The 20,557-nt window shown below is 41.8% G+C and overlaps 1 protein-coding gene across 1 annotated transcript in view; it reads left to right on the top strand.

Moving 5' to 3' along the window:
* Nucleotides 1-5,262, top strand: part of NPHP1 (nephrocystin 1) — a gene marked incomplete at its 5' end in the record, with an annotated part of 42,833 nt that extends 37,571 nt beyond the window's left edge. Inside the window, 3 exons of the mRNA XM_060184580.1 lie at nt 1,097-1,170; nt 3,616-3,660; nt 4,780-5,262. Coding sequence (XP_060040563.1) covers nt 1,097-1,170; nt 3,616-3,660; nt 4,780-5,052 — 392 coding nt within the window. The remainder of the gene's footprint in view (nt 1-1,096; nt 1,171-3,615; nt 3,661-4,779) is intronic.
* Nucleotides 5,263-20,557: the final 15,295 nt, after the last annotated feature.

Raw genomic sequence — 20,557 nt, 5'->3', positions numbered from 1 at the left:
GCCAGAAGACCCAAGGCAGGACAACATGGATGTGTTAGAGGAATTGAAACTAAAAGCTGGTCAGTGAGACCAGAGCAGAAGGAGAGAGCCAGGGGTGGCTTAGCACTGTGAACAAGTAGAGTTCGTGGTTAGACAGGAGTCCTTTCAGAGGAGCTTACCACTTGCATAGGCAGGTGGAAAGGGAACTCAAAGTCAGAAACAGACATATTTCCAGGAATAATTATAACTCTTAAAAAGATAAGCCTGTAGTCATCATTGAATATTCAATTTATCTCAGCGACTAAAAATGCTTCATGAATGACCTGACTTGTTAACAATAATGAGACTTACTAGTTTTCCTATAGGTAGGAAGGAGAAAGTTTCTCTGAATTACTGAAACTTCATTTGAATCAGACTAAACCCAATAAGAATTAGAGAAAGCCTTTTTCTCAACTAGATTATAGGATCAGTTGCCCTTGCCATTTCAAAATGTACCAGTCCTTTTTGCTTCTTTGTCTATCCATGGTCTTTCCTGTGCCATTATTTGTTGTGGAATATCAGTGTTCTCCTACACAGTATTTAGGCAGAATCCCTATCTGATGATTCTTTGCAGTTTCATCCACCATCAAAACAAGACACCGGTCTGGGCTTTCCCCCTGAGCACTAGTGGACTGAAATTAGGCCTGAGCCACTGTTTCTGGGCTTCTCTTCACCACCCCCCACCTCCCTATTCCTAATTCCTGCTCAGCCTTGTGTAAGCAGGGATACCTTCAGATCAGAAGATTCCTTTTACCACACCATACTTTTATCATAAGGAGGAAAAAGAAGTTGGAGAAAAAACAAGTAGAAGAAGAAAAGTTTCTAGTCTTATCCATTTAGAACCACTTCAGTCCTATCCAGAAGCTCCATCAAGAGTCACTTCAGGATTCTCCAGGATATGGACACAGAGGCAAGTGGAAATTGAGGGAACAGCTATGAGCTATCCTAGAGATTGAAGTGTGTAGAATGTGTTATCAACAAATGGTGGCATGATAACTTTAATCATTCATTTTAACCATTACAGTAAAATGCATTGAATAAAGTCTATAGAATATGCTTCCTTTCTTTTGTATTTCAGATTTAATCAGTAATCCAATACTGGCTACCTTCCCCAAACTCTTGGAGCAGCCTGATATAATGGATGCACTCAGGGTAGGTAGCATGTGTCATGAAAGAAATCTGATAGGTCCTGAAAGTGGTTAAATACACTGCATTAGTTTATGATGGGGGATTTTTTTTTTATCCTCTCTCTCTTTCTCTCTCTCTCTCTCTCTCTCTCTCTCCTCCTTTTGATGATATCTCTCCATTCTTGTTCATTTGGTCTCATCCTTTCTATATAGTCTTATTCTAATTTGGTCTCATTTTTCCCTTTCCAATATGAATATTATTTCCTCAGTACTCCCTTCCTGACCCAGTAAGCAGATGAAGTACCCGCCATGTGCCATATTGCAATTTCTTACCTGCTATTTGTTCCTTGATTTCAGATGGCCAGTGGAATGATTTGTTAGATAAACTGACTGATTATTCAAGAGAGAGGCAAGGTGTGCATATCAGTTTTTATTTAATTTGACATATGCTATCTGCTAAATGAAATAGCAACTTGAGTCATCTCTTCATAACACACTTTATTACACAGGACAAGCTGTGTGATGGCAGCTCACAGGTTTTTCTCTCACTTATGGTACCTGTCCAACATGGATCAGGGAAATACCCTGTTCCAGAGTCATCCCAAATCTGGGTGCATTCTTCTCCCCAGATTAAGAGCTTTCTCAGAACTGGTGGTGGTGTGAACATCTTAAACTTCTGAGATTAACTGAACTCTAGGTTTTTTAATTTATTTGAAAGAGTGCTTTGTGGGCAGATTGAAAAAAAAATCTTTTTTCCAGTATAGAACCTTACACATACACATGAGTCCACCACTCCTATCAGCTGACATTTTGACTTTATTATTATTAACTTTTTTTAATTTTAAAGAGGGAGGAAAGACACCACAGTATTTTTCCACCATCCATGATACTTCTCTAATTGCCGTGGAGTTTCCTTGGGTGCTGTGATGATCCTGTATGGTGCTAGGGCTCAAACCCAGAGCCTTGCACTTGGTAAGGCATATTCCCTACTAAATGACCTGTTTTCAGATGCCCCGATTGAAAATATTTACTTGCAGTATTTCTGCACTTGAGTCTCTCTTACCTCTTTCATTGTCAATACTGTCATATTCAGAATTGTTGATAAGTATAACATTTGTCAGAGTTTGGAATTTTTACTTTTATATCTTCATTGCTTGCTTTCCATTTTCTACTTCTCTTTCCATTATCTTACTTTAAAATCTTAATTGTATTTTATATTTAAGGGGCCATGTTTGTGTAATTTGCTTGGATGTGTTAGTTTCACTGATTTTCTCCCCTTCCTCCTCCTCGTCCTATTTAATGTAGCACCAGAGAATGAAATGAAGCCCATGTGCCTGCCCAATTTTTTTTTCATTCTGTGTACTCCAAGAGAGAAGAAGAGGGAGAGAGATGGAGAAAGAAAAGAGAAAGAGACACCAAAACACTGCTCCACTGTTCTTGGAGGTCCCATTGATGCCATTCATGGTGCTCCCTGGTGGTGCCTGGGTCAAAATGGGCCTCACACCCAGCAAAACATGTACATATCTGTTACTGTAGAGCATATGCTGATTCTGTTCTTAAATCATCTGCTCTCTTCAGCTAGTTTTTACCACCTCTTTAGTCTGATTCTGGGTTGTTTGTCTAATTACAGATATCCTTTTTCCATGTGTAATTCTTGTACAGCATTTTTAATTAAAATTTTATTGATTTAACATGGGGTTTCAATATTGCAGGATTTTAGTAGTATAGTTTTACACTCACGTGTGTGTATACAGAACTCACCACACCCCCCAAAATTCCTGTGTCATCACACTAAGTAGAAACCCCAGCTGCCCGCATCTCATCCCCTACTCCTCTGATAAGTACCATACTTTCACAGTCTAAAAGTCAGTTGAGTCACTGTTATTATTTTTGTAAGTTAATTTGTTTTATCTGTAGTCCACATAGGAGTGAAGTTGTCTTTTACTTTCCTACTTATTGCACTTAGCATAATCCCCGACAGTCCCATCCATTTTGTCTCAAAAGATGCAATGTCATAATTTTTCATAGCTGAGTAGTATCTCTTTGAGTGTATATATTCTATAACTTCTTTGTCTAGTTATCTGTCAATGAACATATAGATGGATTTCATGTTTTGGCTATTGTGAATAGTGACAAACTTAGTGATAGAGAGCTACAAACATAGGGGTACTTACATGCTTTTCAAATCAGCGTCTTCCCGTCCTTTGGATATATGCCTAGACATGGTATTGCCAAGTTATATCCATTTTTGCTTTTTAGGAACTGTCTATGCTGTTGTCCATATGGGATTGTACCAGTTTTCATTCCCACCAACATTGTAACAGAGTTCCTTTTTTCTCTTAAATCTTCACCAGTACTTGTCTGCATGATGTTTTTAACCCTGTCCATAAGTTCAGTGGTAAAGTCATGGAAGTGTACCAGTACTTGTGAATGAATACTCATATTAATATGATATTTCTATCTTTTTTAGAGTTCATGGGCTGAGAAAGAAAGCACGTTAAAAAGATCAGAAAAGGTAACATGATTTTCTATACTGAAGTTAATGTTAGCTGTGTTCAATGTTTGCTTGCACATTCTAATAATTCCACTTTATTTTCTACTTAAAGTAACCATAATCCAAGGCCGGCTGGTGGTGCACCTGGTTGAGTGGACCAGAGTTCGAGCCCCCAGCCACTACCTGTAGAGAGAAAGCTTCACAAGTAGTGAAGCAGTGCTACAGGTGTCTCTCTCTCTCTCTCTCTCTCTCTCTGTCCCTCTCTACCTCCTCCTACCCTCTCAATTTCTGGCTGTTTCTATCCAATAAGTAAAGATAACAAAAAAAATTTTAAGTAATGATAATCCTACTTTTGCAGTTAATCTGTTATTATGTTTATAAAAACACATTCCAAGGATATGAGTGATTATTTCCTAATGTGATAAGAAGCACTCGATCAAGATAGTAATTTCAGAACACTGAGAGATTTTGTTTTTGTTTATTTTTAAATATTTTGTATTGGTTTACAGTTTATGAGATTATAAGGCTACACACACACACACACACACACACACACACACACGTATCTGGCCATCTCTACTACCAAACTTCCAGTGCCACCACATTAAGATGCCCTTCTAACTATCCCTCCTTACTTCCCTCCCTGTCCCCTCTGATAACCATCATAATATTCAGAGACCAAGAATCTGTCAGAGTATTATTACTTTTACAAGTTTATTTGTTGCAGTTATTATATTCCACATCTTAGTGAAATCCCCTAATAGTTGTATTTTACCTCTTCACTTATTTCACTTAGCATAATCGTCTCTAGTTCTATCCATTTTGTCCTAGAAAAATGCTCTCCATCCATCCCTTAGATGACTCATGTGAGACAGAGTTCACAGAATTTAACACTTCCGTAATAATGTTGGGCCAGGTAGGCGGCTTTACCTGCGAAAGCACCAACCTGCTTCCTGAGGACTTGATGCTGCAGGTTCAGTTGCCAGCATCACTGTAAACCAGAACTTGAGCAGTGCTGTGCTCTGCTCTGCTCTGTTCTTTTCATTCTTTCTCACTCCTACTTTTGTTATTTAAAAAAAGAACAACTTAAAAGTAAATGTAGATCCATTCATAATTACCTGTGGTGTCATGTTTTCCTAGAGAGACAAAGAGTTCCTGAAGGCTGTGTTTCTCCAGGTTTACCATGACAGCGTGCTCCCTCTCCTCCATTCCACACTCCTGCCCCCATTCAGGTGGGCAGAAGAAGAGACTGAGGCTGCACGATGGAAAATCATTGCTGACTTCCTAAAACAAAACCAAGAAAACGAGGGTGCTCTCCAAGCTCTACTGTCACCAGATGGAGTTCATGAGCCTTTTGACATTTCACAGCAGACCTATGACTTCTTGGGTGAAATAAGAAAAACTACAACCTGACAGTGGTGACCCTTGACCCTCAGCATCCCACTGAATCTAACAGAACCTCCATAGTGAGCTGAATAAAATGACAGAACTTCAAGTAACTGGCACACTATAATTTGGGTTTTACTTTTTGTGTGTATGTGTGTGCAGACTATACTTTGTAAGAAAATTTCATCCAATAATTTGAATATATTTTAAAAACAATAAAATTAATTTTATAAGGCATACTGTTATACCTAAACTCAAAGAGTTTTTTTTTTTTCCAAAAATCAACTAACTCCTGGAGAGAAATCTCGCTGGGGAGGGCATATGCCTTGCCAAGTATACAGGCTATGTAGAGTAAGTTGACTGAACCTTGTCAAAAAACAAAGATTTTGTTAATTTCAAATAAACTTTTCTGTAAGTGAATTGTTCCAGGCTTCCACTATCATAACAACAGTATAGCAGGCATTTACTGAGCACCTACTGTGTGTTCACTGTTAAGCTGCTCTTCACAGCTCCTATACATACTTTTGTTTTCTATGTTACTGCTGAAGAAACTGGTCAAACCAGATAAGCAGTTTGCCTGAGGCCAGAGGTAGTAAGTGGCACTGCTAATATACTAAGTAAATATATTGTGTAGTTTTATATAACCTAAAACTTTGACTCCTTTAGTGCAAACCTTGAATAATTGCATGTGAAGATAAAGCTTGAGAAGGCTGTTTGGAGCAAAGCACAACCAAATTGGAAAGAATTTAGCCTGGATAGCCAGAATAGCAATTGAGGTGGCTTTTTTGATGATATTGTGTCTTAAAAGAGGCATGTATCCTTATCAATCCATTATATTCTGCAACTCCTTGAATACAACATGGTTAGTTTAACCTTAGCTTAATTCTGGGTTTCATCTCACAAATTTTCAAGACATAAGAGTTCCTAATCACACATGTGATGAGACAACTTGACCTTGGAAAAGAGATTTCACACACACTCTTTTAAAATTTTGCTTACTCCTTTATTGAATACAGACAGAGGAATTGAGATGAGGACCAAGGGTTTGAGCCCAGGTCCTTGCATATGGCTCTACAAAATGTGCCATCACTCAGCCCCTTCTCACCAGGAGTTGTTTCTGGAGATTTCTTCCATGTACTTTCACATTCCCCTCTGCCCTCAGTAACCTCTGGGCAGCTGAGAATTCAGACACCAGTCATTTGCATCCCCTTCCCAAAGTGGTGCCTTCTCTGTTGTAGAAATCACAGTCCACTCCAGCTCCTACTCAGTGATAAAGGGTTTCTGACTTCTCAAGTGGTGAATATGGAAATGGGCTTCCCCTCAGTGTCAACAGTGGCCCCCCCTTAGGCCTCTGTGACATTGAAAAAAACAAGAAAATTCATCACTCCCCATGGTGGTGGTCACTTTTCTGTAGAATATTTAATTCCAAAATTCCACATTTTAATTTTTCTAAATCATTTAGCTTATTAGCAGTTAAGCCCTGGGTGGGGCAGTTTGAATAAAAGAAAATATTGCTGATGAATTCCTTTCAGTGAAGTGAAAGAAGGCTTCCGCAGACTGTCTTCCGTGTTTGACTGAAATGTGTCATGCTTGACAATGTGGGCAGCTTTATATTTTGTGACACATGAGAAAAATATGAGAATGTGAGAGAAAACAGTTTCGGTAATGTCTAGGCCAAAATGTGAAGCACACAGGCAGTTACGCTGAGTGGTAGGAACGACTCTGCAGGGGTGAAGCTCTGTCATTGGGAGACAAGTGGTCTCTCTTGAGTCAGTGGAATCTTTTTAAACAATGAAACCTCTCTGACCTTTTTAATGCCACTTTTTAGCTTCCAAAACAGGAAGAGGTTGTTAGGGAGCCAAAAAAACATCCTGGAAATGAATCCGGGGAGGGGGGGGGGTTCTGTATCGAGGAATATGACTTGGCAACATACAAAATTAATTGCTGAGAAATGGGGGTTGGGGGCGGGGCAACCCAGCAGGCCTTCTGAGGGACCATTCACATATAGCTACCTGTGAGGTCAGGGGATCTCTCCTCAAAACCCAGGGCAGGAGTAAGGTTGAGAGTCTAAGCTATGGGCCTATTCTCCCCAACATCCCAACCTCTTAGCATTGGTTGGGTGTTAGAGCATCAGGTTTGTTGGAAATGAAAAGTTTAATTTTGAGGGTCCAGACAGTGGCATGCCTGGCTGAGTGCACAGACTATAGAGTATAGGGACCCAGATTCAAGCCCCTGGTCCCCACCTGCAGGAGGGAACCTTTGCAAACTGTGAAACTGCAGATTTCTCTCTTTCCCTATATCCCCTATCCTCAATTTCTGTCTCTATCCAAAATACACAATAAATTAGAAAAAAATTGTATTTCCAGTTGTCTCATATGTGTGCTGGAACTAGATGGCAAGGGTACAAGACATACGCTAACAAGCAGTTATCTGTTCTCGGTAGTTTTATGGTCTAATCTGTGAGGCCAGCACAACTCACAAGGAGCCAGCTAAATTATATAGTACCACACACAAATGAAGCAGGTTTGACTTGTCAACTAGTAGCACGTAGGATACCCACCAATTTAACAAGGGGCAAAGCTGGAAGTGCCATCTGCCACCTGAGGGCTTTGTTAGTTTGCAGCATGAGATCCACTTCCTTGTATGAGGAATCCAAGTTGAGCGGTCTTCTCAGAATACGGAGGGGATCAGAGCAGCTGTCACCTCCTTACTTTGTGCTCTGTTTCCTCAAAATAGAATTAGAACCTTAATTACTTATGACGGTGTATCTGAGATTTAGAATTCTCCATTTATTCACTCATTTATTCAATATATACTCATGAAGTACCTATTATGCTCCAAGCACATTAGGCTTTGAGGATACAGTTGGGACAGTCTTCATCTGACTCCTGTCCTAATTTATAATGCACAAGGTGGACAGTCATCACACAGAGCAACCATCCAATTAAAGAGACTGCTAGAAGGGCCTATTGTGTCTTTTTACTACTGCGGCCATTTTTTAATTCCAGCACAGCTTTGACCTGGATGTCATTAGCACTGCGGAAAACAAAGTGAGAGGTGGGTATAGGTAGTCCCTCTTATCCACAGTCTTCCTCTCTAAACTCCGCTGTCTGACATGGTCATCAACTAGGTTCAGATTAATTTTGAATGAATTCCTAACTCCACCACCACAACTAGCTATCTGAAAATTAGCAACACATGGGCTTAATGACCAGGTGTTCCTTCAAGATATCTGAACTCCTGATATTTGAACATAGTAAGCAAATTTATTGAACTAAAGGGGGGCATGAGGAGCGATAGCAAATGGTGAGTTCAGGGCTGTGCCATCCTTGGATAGGAATTGGAAGCCTAAGGCTTTTTGCCTCCAGGATGATTAACACTGAATGAGGTCATGGAGGTCTGTGTACAGTAATATAAAAAGGACAGCTCACACTCAGGACTTTTGATAGTGTGTCTAGCGTTCAGTCCATTTCTCATACTCAGGAGACATAGTGGACCTTAGCCTGCTCATTTGTGTCTGGATTTGCCAATAAAGACTATTACAGAACTTTGTCCTTTCAGGGAAGCCACTTTGGGAGATAACATAAAAGGTTTCACACTTTCTGGATCCTTCTCCAAATAGGCATCTCTAGATCTACCCAAACACCAGGATTCAAACTCAATTCTGCCTGGCAGTGTCAAACACAAGCACTAACTACACTTCCTCCTAGCCTCCTAGCATCCTAACTTGGGAGTTAAAGTGATTTTGATTTGGAGAATAATTGTAATCAGGGGCCTGGCACTTGTTTAAGTGCACACATTACAGTGTGCAAGGATCCAGATTTAAGCCCCTGGTCCCCACCTGCAGGGGGAAAGCTTCATAAGTGGTGAAGCAGAGCTGCCAGTGTCTCTCTGTCTCTTTCCCTCTCTACTTCCTACATTTCCCTCAATTTCTCTTGTTTTAGCCAATAAAAAAACAAGACTATTAAAAAGAGAGAAATTGTAATACAGCTGTGTCTAATCCAGCAAGCTAGAGCAGGGGGGTATATGTGTTCCTGTGGTGTGAAAAATGAAGGCTGTGCTCCCTTCTCTATAGTATAAAGCTATTGTCATAGACATCTTCTGCTTTTGATGCCCCAATATAAATAAATATACCTCTTTCTAGAAAGAAGACATTCTCTCTCTCTCTCTCTCTCTCTCTCTCTCTCTCTCTCTCTCCCTCCCTCCCTCCCTCTCTCTCTTTATCCCAGCTACTTCAGTCAGCTCTGACTGGTTCAAGCAGATCAGCATATCCCTTTCCCCTGGTCCCAGTCAGTGATTGGATTGGAAATGGGCCCGTAGGGAACAAGTCCCAGAAGATTTACTCATCACTATGTTCAATCTTCCTCCCTGCTCAGTATGGTGGGAAAGGTGAGATGAGGAGCCACCAAGTGCTCCAGCAATTTACAAGGAAGGAAGAGCTTAAAACTGCATGGGTGTGGTTCTAGGTGAGGCTAAGAATGAATCCAGCCACAATGATGGTGAGGCAAAGCTGACAAACAGGAGTCCTAATCCTGGGTAGCACTGTTTCAGTCACTGGATCTTGACTGGCTTGCCCCACCTGAAGCCAAGATTCCCTCTGAATTTTCTTGCCTGAGATAAATCATTTCCTTCATTGGTAATACCCATTAGAATGGGTTCTTCTAATGGAAAGAGTCCTAATGGTTACTGCTGTCTAGCCTGTCCCCAAGTTTCTCTGGCTTTCTCTGGTGTACTCTTTATTTATCATGCAACCAGTAAATCTTTTCTGAAAAATAAAGCAGAGGCCATTCAGTGGTGTACCCAGTTGAACACACACACACATATTACCATGCTTAAGGACCTGGGTTCAAACCCTAGTCCCCACAGAAGCTTCACAAGTGATAAAGCAGTGCTGTAGGTGTCTCTCTTCCTCCCTATCTCCCCATCCATTTGCAATTTCTCTCTGTTCTATCAAAAGAAACAAAAAAACAAAATGCCCACTGGGACAGGGTAGGTTGTGTAGATACTGGGTCCCAGCAATAACCCTGGTGACAATAAAAATATATTAGTTTTTAAATTAAAAATACAAAGCAATTTATCCCTGTGAAGGGAACTTGAAAAAGAGAAGCAGGAGTAAGGAGGTGGGAAGCAATTGTCTCCAAAGTCTGTTTGATAGGATGAAGATTCAATCATTCAAAAACATTTCTTGAGGACCTTCTATGTGCCAAAAGTGTTCATATGAACAAAAATTACTGCTCTTCTGAAACCAGCTTCCCAGGGAAAGACAAGATACAAGCAAAATTCAATTGAATCAATAAACAACAACAAAATATTAAATGGGGAGTCAGGCAGTAGCATAGCAGGTTAAGCGCACATGGCGCAAAGTGCAACGACCGGCTCAAGGATCCCGGTTCAAGCCCCTGGCTCCCCACCTGCAGGGGAGTTGCTTCACAAGTGGTGAAGCAGGTCTGCTGGTGTCTATCTTTCTCTCCCCCTCTCTGTCCTCTCTGTCTTCCCCTCCTCTCTCCATTTCTCTCTGTCCTATCTAACAACGACAACATCAATAACAACAACAATAACTACAACAACAATAAAAAGCAACAAGGGCAACAAAAAGGAAAATAAAATTTTTTTAAATTTTTTAATTAAGTGGTGATAAGCAGTGAATCCAGACAGGTTGTGTGATTTCAGTTCTGGGCAAATAAAGATGGATGTTCCAACCTCTACTCCTACTGAAAGCAACCAACTGCCGTGGACAGAATGCATGGAACAGCTGTTCGACAGACCTAAAAAGTAATTGAAAGCAAAAAGATTTGAGAAGAAAATGAGTTTATAATACAACCAAACTGATGGTGAGATCCCCATTTCCTTCCTCTGGTATTTCTGGGTTTGGACTTTGAGACAATGTGAAACTCACAAATGTACTCATGATAAGATACAGACAAAAAAATATATTGGCAGAAGAAAGCCTCCACTTCTGGTCTAAGGAATGGAAAGGAAAGGACTGAGAGGTCAGGCTCGTAAGCTAGCTCACTTGGATTGTGTGCTGCAACCAAGGTTCAAACCCAGCCCCCATTATACTGAAGGAAGCTTCAGTGCTGTGGTGTTCCCCCCACCATCCCTCTCTCTCTGGTATTTTTTTTTAATTTTTTTTTTTCCTAGCCATATCCCTCAGGCAATCTAGTAGTGGCAATGACAGGGGCAACTGATAAGTGACTAGAACCATAAGGAAAGAGAACCCTTCTTTTAGCTAAAGGAACTGTATTCCTAGAGTATGTATAAATTCTTGTTGCATAGTGAACTGCCTATACACTTATCTTTCTATGGCTTTATCTGTCATCTATGTCAATTTTGGTACAACAAAGCAGGGAAACATAAACTCCAGTGCTTTAGCCATAGCATAGAGACAGGTTCTCATGAGAACTGGAAAGTGTTAGGGAGATCATGGACAGTGGATTTGAGATCATCCCAAAGCTAATCCTACATAGCATCTCAAAGAATTTTGGAACCAAGTTCCTCAGGTCCAAGACTAGCACACACAAAGAACAGGCCAGAATCCTAAAATTGAGATGCTGCTCGACAGTTACAAGCTAGAGATGGCAAGAATTTGCAACTGACTAACTTAAAAGATTGTTTGGTGAAACAAAAAGTCAACTCTTTCCATAGGGTTTGAATAATACCCATAAGACATTCTAGAAAGAAAAAACTCATGTCAACAGACTTGTTCTAAAAGACACATTGAAGGAATTGAAGGGAAATATAAGAAAAAAGATTGGAGTGTTAGGGAAGAGGAAACAGTGACAGAAAGAGTGAAAATCTGTATAAATATGATATTCAATAGATCTTTTTCTCTTAAATTCTTTAAAATACATATGGAGACTGAAAGCAAAAGTCATGATGTCATCTGTTGAAAATTTCAATTTATGTATGTATAGTACATATTAACAGCTACAAACAAAAAGCAAGAAGATAAAGCAATATACAAAGTCACAAGATTTCTACATGGCAAAATAGTATCAACTAAAAAGCTAACGGTATATATTTTATCTTCTAGAAGTAAGGCTAAATTCCTAAATAAATAATATAAAGAACCGGTCGAAAAACTTATTGTTTCATTTTATAGACAGAAATCAAGAGGGATGGAGGATATAGAAAAGCCACATTATAAATAAAGTGATATAGGTAAATTAAAGTGGAAATATATAGCAAAAATACCAGTATTTATAGAAACACCAATTATAAGCAACAACACTTGCATACATCTGGTGAGACTACAGATTTTTTTTTGGGGGGGGATTTAATTATGATCAACAAAATTGTGGGATAAAGGGGATACAATTCCCAGTACCAGAGTTCCACATACCCTCCCCTCCAATGGAAGGTTCCTTATTTTTTATGCCTCTGGGAATATGGATCAAAATTGTTTTGGGGTGCAGAAAGTGGAAGTCTAGCTTCTATAGTTGCTTCCCTGTTGGACATGGGCATTGACAGGTCAATCCATACCCCCAGTCCATTTGTATCTTTCCCTAGTAGGGTAGGGCTCTGGGGAGGTGGGGTTCCAGGACACATTGTTGAGGTCATCTGCTCAGGGAAGTCAGGTTGGCATCATGGTAGCATCTGCAATTTGATGGCTGAAAAGCATTAAGATGCAAACCAGAACAAATTGTTTAATAATCAGGAACCTAAAAGTAAGACTATAGCAGATGTTGGAAGAAGCTAGGAAGTCTGTTTTAAGTGTATTCTAAGGGGCCCATGACTTTGCTAATATTTGTCTGAGCTCTGCAGTAAGTGGGCTAAAATTATTGTCTGGGAAGATAGTGTTAGAGTTGGGAAAAGGACTAAAAAGCTGGATCAGGGCAGAGAGTAGCTCTCAAATATGTGAAAAAATATATAAATACCACTAACTGTATTAACTGATCTGGCCTAGGGCCCATGTCTATTCATACTCAGCACAGAAGCCTGTGTAACCTCTGCATCCCTGTCAGTCTGAGCTTGCTTTCCATGGTCATAACTAGGAACATTCTAGGCTGAACTCATTTCAGGACCATTCCTCCTCAAGTGACAGGGTATGTTGTTCCAGCCTCCCTTTGGAGAGTGGGGCAATTTCTACCATTGTTGTTCTACACTGAAGACAAGGCCCTGAAGAGGTCCACTAGAGGGTTTATGATATTGTTTCTGATGGAGATGACCAGTGATGGTGGAGAGAGGGATCTGTTAGAGGTCTAGACCCATCATATTTATGTGGGAATCCCAGGTCCCTGACTAGGGCCCTGGATGATGGGGTGGCCTAGTAGTGACCAAAAGGGCCATTATTAAAGTGTGCCAAGACCACAGATGTTTTAATTACTTTGAAAAGTAGTTTGACATTATCTGATAAAACAAAACAAAACAATGATTCATAATTCCATTCTTAATATTCCCATAATAAATGCACACATAGATGCATGTTCCAGAATGTTCATGGTGATATTGTCAATTATAAGCCTCCAATTGAAAGAACTCAGGCACCCATAACAAAAGAATGGGTAAAAGGATAGGATGTCCACACAATGGAATAGAATACTGGGTGAAAGAATTCAGACATAGACGAGGCCATCCAAACATAGGCAGAACTCTCACCATAAAGCAGCAATGGAAGGGATTGCCCCAGCCTCTGCAAGGAAGCTGGGTCATCTTGTCCTGCCACTCAAAGAAGACTAGTCCTGAAATGAGTGCATTCTGCAATGTTCCCAGCTGTGGCCATGAACTTCAAGCTCAGACTAATAGAGACTCAGAGGTTACACATGCTCTTGTGCTAAATATAAATATATTTATGGGCCCTGGACCAAGTGGAAGAGGTAAAAAGTTAATCTTATTCATAGATTTTTTTTCAAGAATGGGAGCCATTCTCTGGCCTAGTCCAACATTCTTCTTTTTTTCCAACATTCTATCTTTTCTCTACTCTGACACCATACAATATTTTTGTCTACCTCCATGTTAGCTATCAAACTCAAGCAAAAAACTATGATAATCATGGGCCCCTAGGAACATGCCTAGAATGGACTTCCTAGCTTTTTTACACCCTAAGATCCCTGTTCTCATCTGCTTTACTCCTACTTTTTGTTTCCTGTTCATTAATCATTCTGCCCTGCTTTGTATCTTGCCGCCTTTCAGCCACTAATTTGCAGATGCTACCATGACTCCATCCTGACTTCCCTGGGCAGACAACCTCAACAATGAGTCCTGGAACCCCACTGTTTCAGTCTTGCCCCACTAGGGAAAGATAGAAATATGCTGGGGGTGTTGATCAACCTGCCAATGCCCATGTCCAGTGGAGAAAACTATTACAGAAGCCAAAACTCTTACCTTCTACACCCCAAAACCATTTTTGCCTCCAGGGTTATTGCTGGTGCTCAGTGCCTGCACTACAAGTCGACTGCTCCTGGAGGCCATTTTTTCCCATTTTGTTGCACTTGTTGTCACCCTTGTTGTAGTTGTTATTGTTATTGCTATTGTTGTTATTGCTATTGTTGTTGCTGGATAGGACAGAGAGAAATCAAAAGAGGAGGGGAAGACAGAAAGGGAGAGAGAAAGATAGACACCTACAGACCTGCTTCATCGCTTGTGAAGTGACCCCCTGCAGGTGGGAAGCCAGGCTTGAACTGCAATCCTTGAGCTGGTCTTTGTACTTTGTGCCATCTGCACTTATCCCACTGCACTACCATCCAGCCTACCAAAGACTATTTTGATCCATACTCCCAGTGGGGGAGAAATGACAGGTGGAAGATGACCAGTGAGCTCTGAAATCCAGCTCCATCAGGAATCAGATAGAGAGGAGGAAAAAGGGAGGGATATTTGTATGTAATAATAAGTGTATGTGTGACTTGGAAAGGAAGAGAATATGTGACAAAATAAATAAATAAATAGGCCAAATATATACAAATATAGACAGGTGGTTGTAAAAATAATAGCTGACCCCATACTTTGAGAGAATTGCTGTGGTTTACAATGGAGGGATTGGGGATTCAGAACTCTGGTGCTGGGAACAGTGCAGAGTTATACCCCTGTTATCTCGTAATTTTGTAAATCAATATGAAATCACTAATAAAAAAAACATAGGCAGAACCAACATATGGGGTTAGACATCTGAAAGCAGATATTTGGGGAGGAGAGAGAGAGATGACTGAGAGGAGTCTGGCAACATTTTATTACCTGTTCTGGGTGGTGTTTTCATGGGCTATCTGTTGTGTGCATTCTTCTGTAAGTGTGTTTGTTATACATCAATAAAAAAAACTAGGACTTTTTCAAAAACAGGATAAAAATATAGAGAGTTACTAGCCTATTTATTTATTGAAAAGAGAAGTGATTTTAGGATTAGAGTCAGATAAACAAGTTCATATTAAACACCTGATGTATGTCAGAACTATTCTCATTATTATTTACATTATTACACATGATCTCATCTAACCCACCCCAACTAACAAATGAGAAAGTGGAGACAATGATAATAGTTCCTAGTACTGCTTGAGTGATTTCTAAGATTAACTATAATTTTCACTTCCATGAAGTAGAAACCAACAAGCCCTCTGTGCTGGCATTCAGAAGGCTCTTCTTCTGGGCCTGAAATTCCCCAAGGCCTCACACCACCCTCTGACCTTGTCTTCAGGAGTGCTCACACCTACAACTCCAGACCTGCAGTGACAGAACTGGAAGGTAAAGATGTTCCTCTCATAGTTTCAAATCATTCCCTGGTGAGACTTCATTCCTATGGTACAGTATGGGTCCTATTTCTTCTCTATTAATAGCCTAAGTAGAATGTGTTATACCGTGTTGCATATAATAAACATTACTTGGTTAAATATAAATGTTGAGAATATGCCAAGGAAGCACACAATGGTACATCCAGTAGAGTACACACAGTACCATGAGCAAGAACCTGGGTTTAAGCCCCTGATTCCCACTTGTCGGGTAGAAGCTTCCTAAGCGTTGAAGGACTGCTAAAAGACTCTTTCTGTATATATCCCCCTTTCCTTGTCAAAGTTTCTCTTTCTTTCTCTCTACCTCTCATATATATATGTGTGTGTGTGTGTGTGTGTGTGTGTGTGTGTGTGTGTGTGTGTGTTTAGTTGTTTTAAATAACCTAGTTTTGTCACATATTTGTATTTTAATAACTAATTAACTCAGAAGATAGAAGGGGCTTATGTCCTGCAGCTGTCAAGGGGGTTCTGGGCTCTATTATTACCTCTGCTTCAAAGAGAAGTGTGCCCTAAGCTTTCCCTAAGCTTTATCCATCATGCCATGATAGTGGTCAAGTAGCCCACAGCCCAGAAGAATGGCACAGGGCTTATTAAAACATTTAGGAGAGGCAGCAAGAGATAGGGCTGGGTAGCAGGTGGGATTACAGCCTCTCTTCCCCAGACATCTCCACAAACCTGGGAGACAGGCCACCAGGCTGGCTTGGTTTTATTGGGTGTGTCTTTTGCCGCTCCCTGCAATATCTTTGCTTTGGCTCATCCGTTTTGACCAAATTCTTCTCTTCTGTGGTTCTCCTCAAACCAGGAAAATACCCAGTTGCCTGCCCCCACTCCCAACTACTACTGCCATCACACACACACACACACACACACACACACACACACACACACACACACACACACTCTTGAGTGTACCCTAGAACACACTGCTCTTGCTGATGAACAGACACTAGCTTCCTGTGAGAGAAGCTCTAATTACCCACATCCCCTCACACTAGAGAGTGGCTTCCCCACTGGGCTGTGTGGGGCTGAAGAGGCTGAGACCATGAAAGGTGGGGAGAAGAGGCCCCAACTCCTGCATCCTGAGCAGACACTGGGGCACGAAGCCATTTACAGAGTGCTTATTCTTAAGGTAAAAAGGAAAAGTTTTCAAAGGGAAAAGATCTTCTCTCACTGGGTCACAGCCATGCAAATAGCCCCCAGGCTCAGCCAGCAAGCAGGCAGGAGGCAGGAAGGAACAGCTTGGCACCAAGCCCAGCTCAGCTCCCGGCTCCCCTACTCCTGTTGGTGTGTGTGTGTGTGTGTGTGTGTGTGTGTGTGTGTGTGTGTGTGTGTGTGTGTGTGTGTGTTGGGGGGATGGGGGTGATAGGGAATGAGGAGAAGGGCTGGGGCTTGAGGCAGCACCAGACCACCAGATGGTCCTTGTCTGGCACCTGCTTAGTGTTGGGGAAGGAGCAGTGGGGAGGCAGAATTTCTCACAGAGGGGAGACTCCCCCATGGTTTAGGGCGGCAGAGGAGGGCAGGGCAGGAGAGAGGAGGGCAGAGAAAAGGAAGCACTGAAGCCCTGGGAGTAGGGCTGGAGGTGGGAGTCACCCCTTTCCCTCAGGTTTGATGTTGTCTATGGTCAGCAAAGGTGGAGAAGGAAGGTCCCAGGGACAGAGAACCTTAGACCTAGCAGGGTCAGTGACCAGCCCTATGACCTTAACTTGACCTTGCAGATGCTCAGGCTGTTAGGAAAGGGAACCAAATAGCAGGCCCCTCCCAACTTTCCTGCAGGGATGTGGGGGTACAAAGGTTCTTGTTTATTTCCACAAGGTCTTCAATAAAATGTTCAAAAGCAAGACAACAACTTTGGTCTCTATTCGGGCCACAGCTTTGGGGTCAGTGAAGGTAGCTGGCATTCTCAGAAATAATATGCTCTGGAACTTAAAAATAAAATAAAACTTTAGGAAGAAAAGTCTAGGGAGAGACTGTGAGTTCCCCTGGCCTCCTTGGGTACAGCCCCAAGCCTGGGAAAGCCTGGCTGATGTGCTCTCTGCATTTCACAGACTATTCTTCTGGCCTGAGTGGAAGGACCTGCTCTGCTAGCTGGAATTTTTTTTTTCATCCCTCCCAGACTACGTCGGATGGGTGTGTCAGACAGGAGGTTATATTTGAAGGGTTGCTGGCTGACTGCGCCAAGCAGTGGGTAAGAGCATGGCTTCCCGGGACCCACCTCCAGCCACCAGCTATGCCCCGCCTGAGGTGCCCTCAGGGGTCTCGCTGTTCCTCACCATCCCTTATGCCTTCTTCTTGCCTGAGCTGGTGAGTGCAGTCAGTAGACCACTAGCAGAAATGGAGGGAAAAGGAGTCTGCCTGTGGGGGGGGGGGGTGAGGGTGGAGGGAGCTGGGCACTGGGGGGAGTGGAGACCAGAGGCTGAGCTACTGACCCTCCAGCCCCTGCTGGACTCAGAGCCTTAGCCTCTCTCGGTGTTCCTCCAGGATTCTGTGGCATGGGTGGATCCTCTTCCAAAACTGAAACCCATCATTGGTCACAGGAGGCTACCCAGCAATTGGGCAAGTTGGTGACACTACTAAAAATCTCCTAGCTGTTTAGGAAGATGTTGGAAATGGACTTGCATAGTTGGTTTCTTCTCTCTGGCTATGTTGTATGTGTGTGCTTTCCTGAAGTTCCAAATGGGAGGAGGGGGGACATTGTATTTTCTTCTAAGAGGAGCTCCAGTATTTTCTCAATTGACCTATCAGCTAGCTTTGACCTTTGACTTATGCAGACTCACCATCAGAGGTAACGTATGACAACCTCTGCCATAAAAGTGAGACACCCTGGTTTCACAGGTGGACTCTGTCACTGAGTTACTCTCTGGGTACCCTGCAATCGAACTGTGGCCCCAGTTCCAGATGAACTGAGAGAGCTGCTGGTCTGCAGTCCACTCTGAACTGTCCCCCCCCCCCCCCCACACACACACACTTTTCATTGGTGAGAACATTGAAGTCTGGTGAACAATTCAGGGCAAAGGAGTTGTTTAAACACCATCTGCTCTACCTAGCTTGTGGGTGATATTCTCCTAGCAGCTCTGAATTTATCAGTGCAAACTACCATCATCTGCCCCCCACCATCCCCCATCACCCACCTCCCACCCCTTATCTAGTCCCTGGAAAGGAAAAAAAGATGGGAAGCAGTTTCAACTTTCAATTGGATCTGATGAGGCCTCTGATTCTCATCATCTGCCTGGAATGCTAGGAAGATTGAGTGACCTTTTGGCAAACTTGTTAATGGATGCCATTGATGGCAGTAAGAAAGGGAAACCAGGCAGGGCGGGCCCAGCATTTGGGTGGCTGTAGCTGAAACCCCACTCAACAAGCAGGTTTCTGCCAGGCCTGTCCCTGAGGGCATCCTGCCAGACCAATGACATCCTGGTGCTCTTGTGAGTTCTATGTGTCTGAACCTGAGTGTGTGCCTCAGCTCAGAACAGCCATGTGAATTGTCAAATTCTTGGCTAATGTCACCACTTTTTTGGAGCCTATGCTTAACGCCAATCACTCAGGTTTCCTGTCTGTGGCAGAGATGAGCAAACACTTATTCTCAGTCAGATAGTGCTGACAGGGGTGCTCATGAAGGACTGTGGCTCCAGCAGAGATTCCATCTGACCTTCCCCACTAGGCACTGTGGAGTTCAGCACTATCTCTCAGGAGCCAATTTGGAGCTAGATCACAAAACATAGGCTGAATTTCTACTGACGTCAACAGTAGAAGGAAGTCTGAGTTCAGGACAGACCAATGATCAGGTAGCTAGAGCGCAAGACTACTAGAATCTTCAGAAACTCAGTGTGAGAGGGATCTTATAGCCTCACCCCCACAGCTCTGAGCCCCTCCAAATGAACATAAAGTACACAACTATGCAAGGATCTAAGATGTTACATATCTTAAAAGGGGTAGGAAATACTGTCATTAATTAATTTTATCTATTTGTTTTTCTTCTGAAGTAACTTTAGACTTATAGCAAGGTTGCAGTAGTATAGAGATTATTTATGTGTTAAAATTAAAATTGTAACACTTATACTATACTATTAATTATTCTATAAACCTTGCTCAAATTTTATACTTTCCAAACAAATGTCCTTTTTTGGTCTAGGGCTCAGTCTAAGATTCTCATTATAATTAGTTGTTATCTCACCTTCATCCCTTTAATCTGGGGTAATCCTTCAATCTCCATCTGGATAGTTTTGAAGAGTGTCAATCAGCATGTTTGCAATGCCCCACCATTCAACCTTATCTAATGCTTTCTCATTTCTATTTTATTTTATTTTTTGCCACCAGGGTTATTGCTTGGGCATGGCGTCTGAACAATTAATCCATCACTCCTGGTAGCCATTTTTTCTTTTTACTGGATAAGACGGAGAGAGATTTAGAAAGGAGGGGGAGACAGCGAGGTAGAAAAAGACACCTACAGCTCTGCTTCACCCCTTGTGAAAGTTCCCTCCTTCAGGTGAAAATCAGGGGCTTAAACACAGGTTCTTGCACATGGTAACATGCATTCAACTAGGTGAGTCACACCACCAAGTCCCTCATTACAATTTTTAAAATATACATAATTTTATTCATTGTTGAAAGCATATGAAGTACAGAAAAATGTGATACATACCTATATGTATATATTCATGCATGTGTTCATATTTGATGGAGTTATTCTGTTTTTGTTGTTCTGTGCCTACTTCCTCTGAAATGACCATGGCTAGGTGATTTCTCTTATCTGGGGACCTAACATATTAGAAGGTAGAGAGGAGAGAAAGGGGAGAATGTTGCATTGGGAGATCCATTGA

The sequence above is a fragment of the Erinaceus europaeus genome, unplaced genomic scaffold (genome assembly GCF_950295315.1).
Source record: "Erinaceus europaeus unplaced genomic scaffold, mEriEur2.1 scaffold_787, whole genome shotgun sequence".
NCBI classification, from domain to species: Eukaryota; Metazoa; Chordata; class Mammalia; order Eulipotyphla; family Erinaceidae; genus Erinaceus; species Erinaceus europaeus.
The sequence above is the reverse complement of the archived record's forward strand: the minus strand, read 5'-3'. Positions and strand labels throughout refer to the sequence as shown.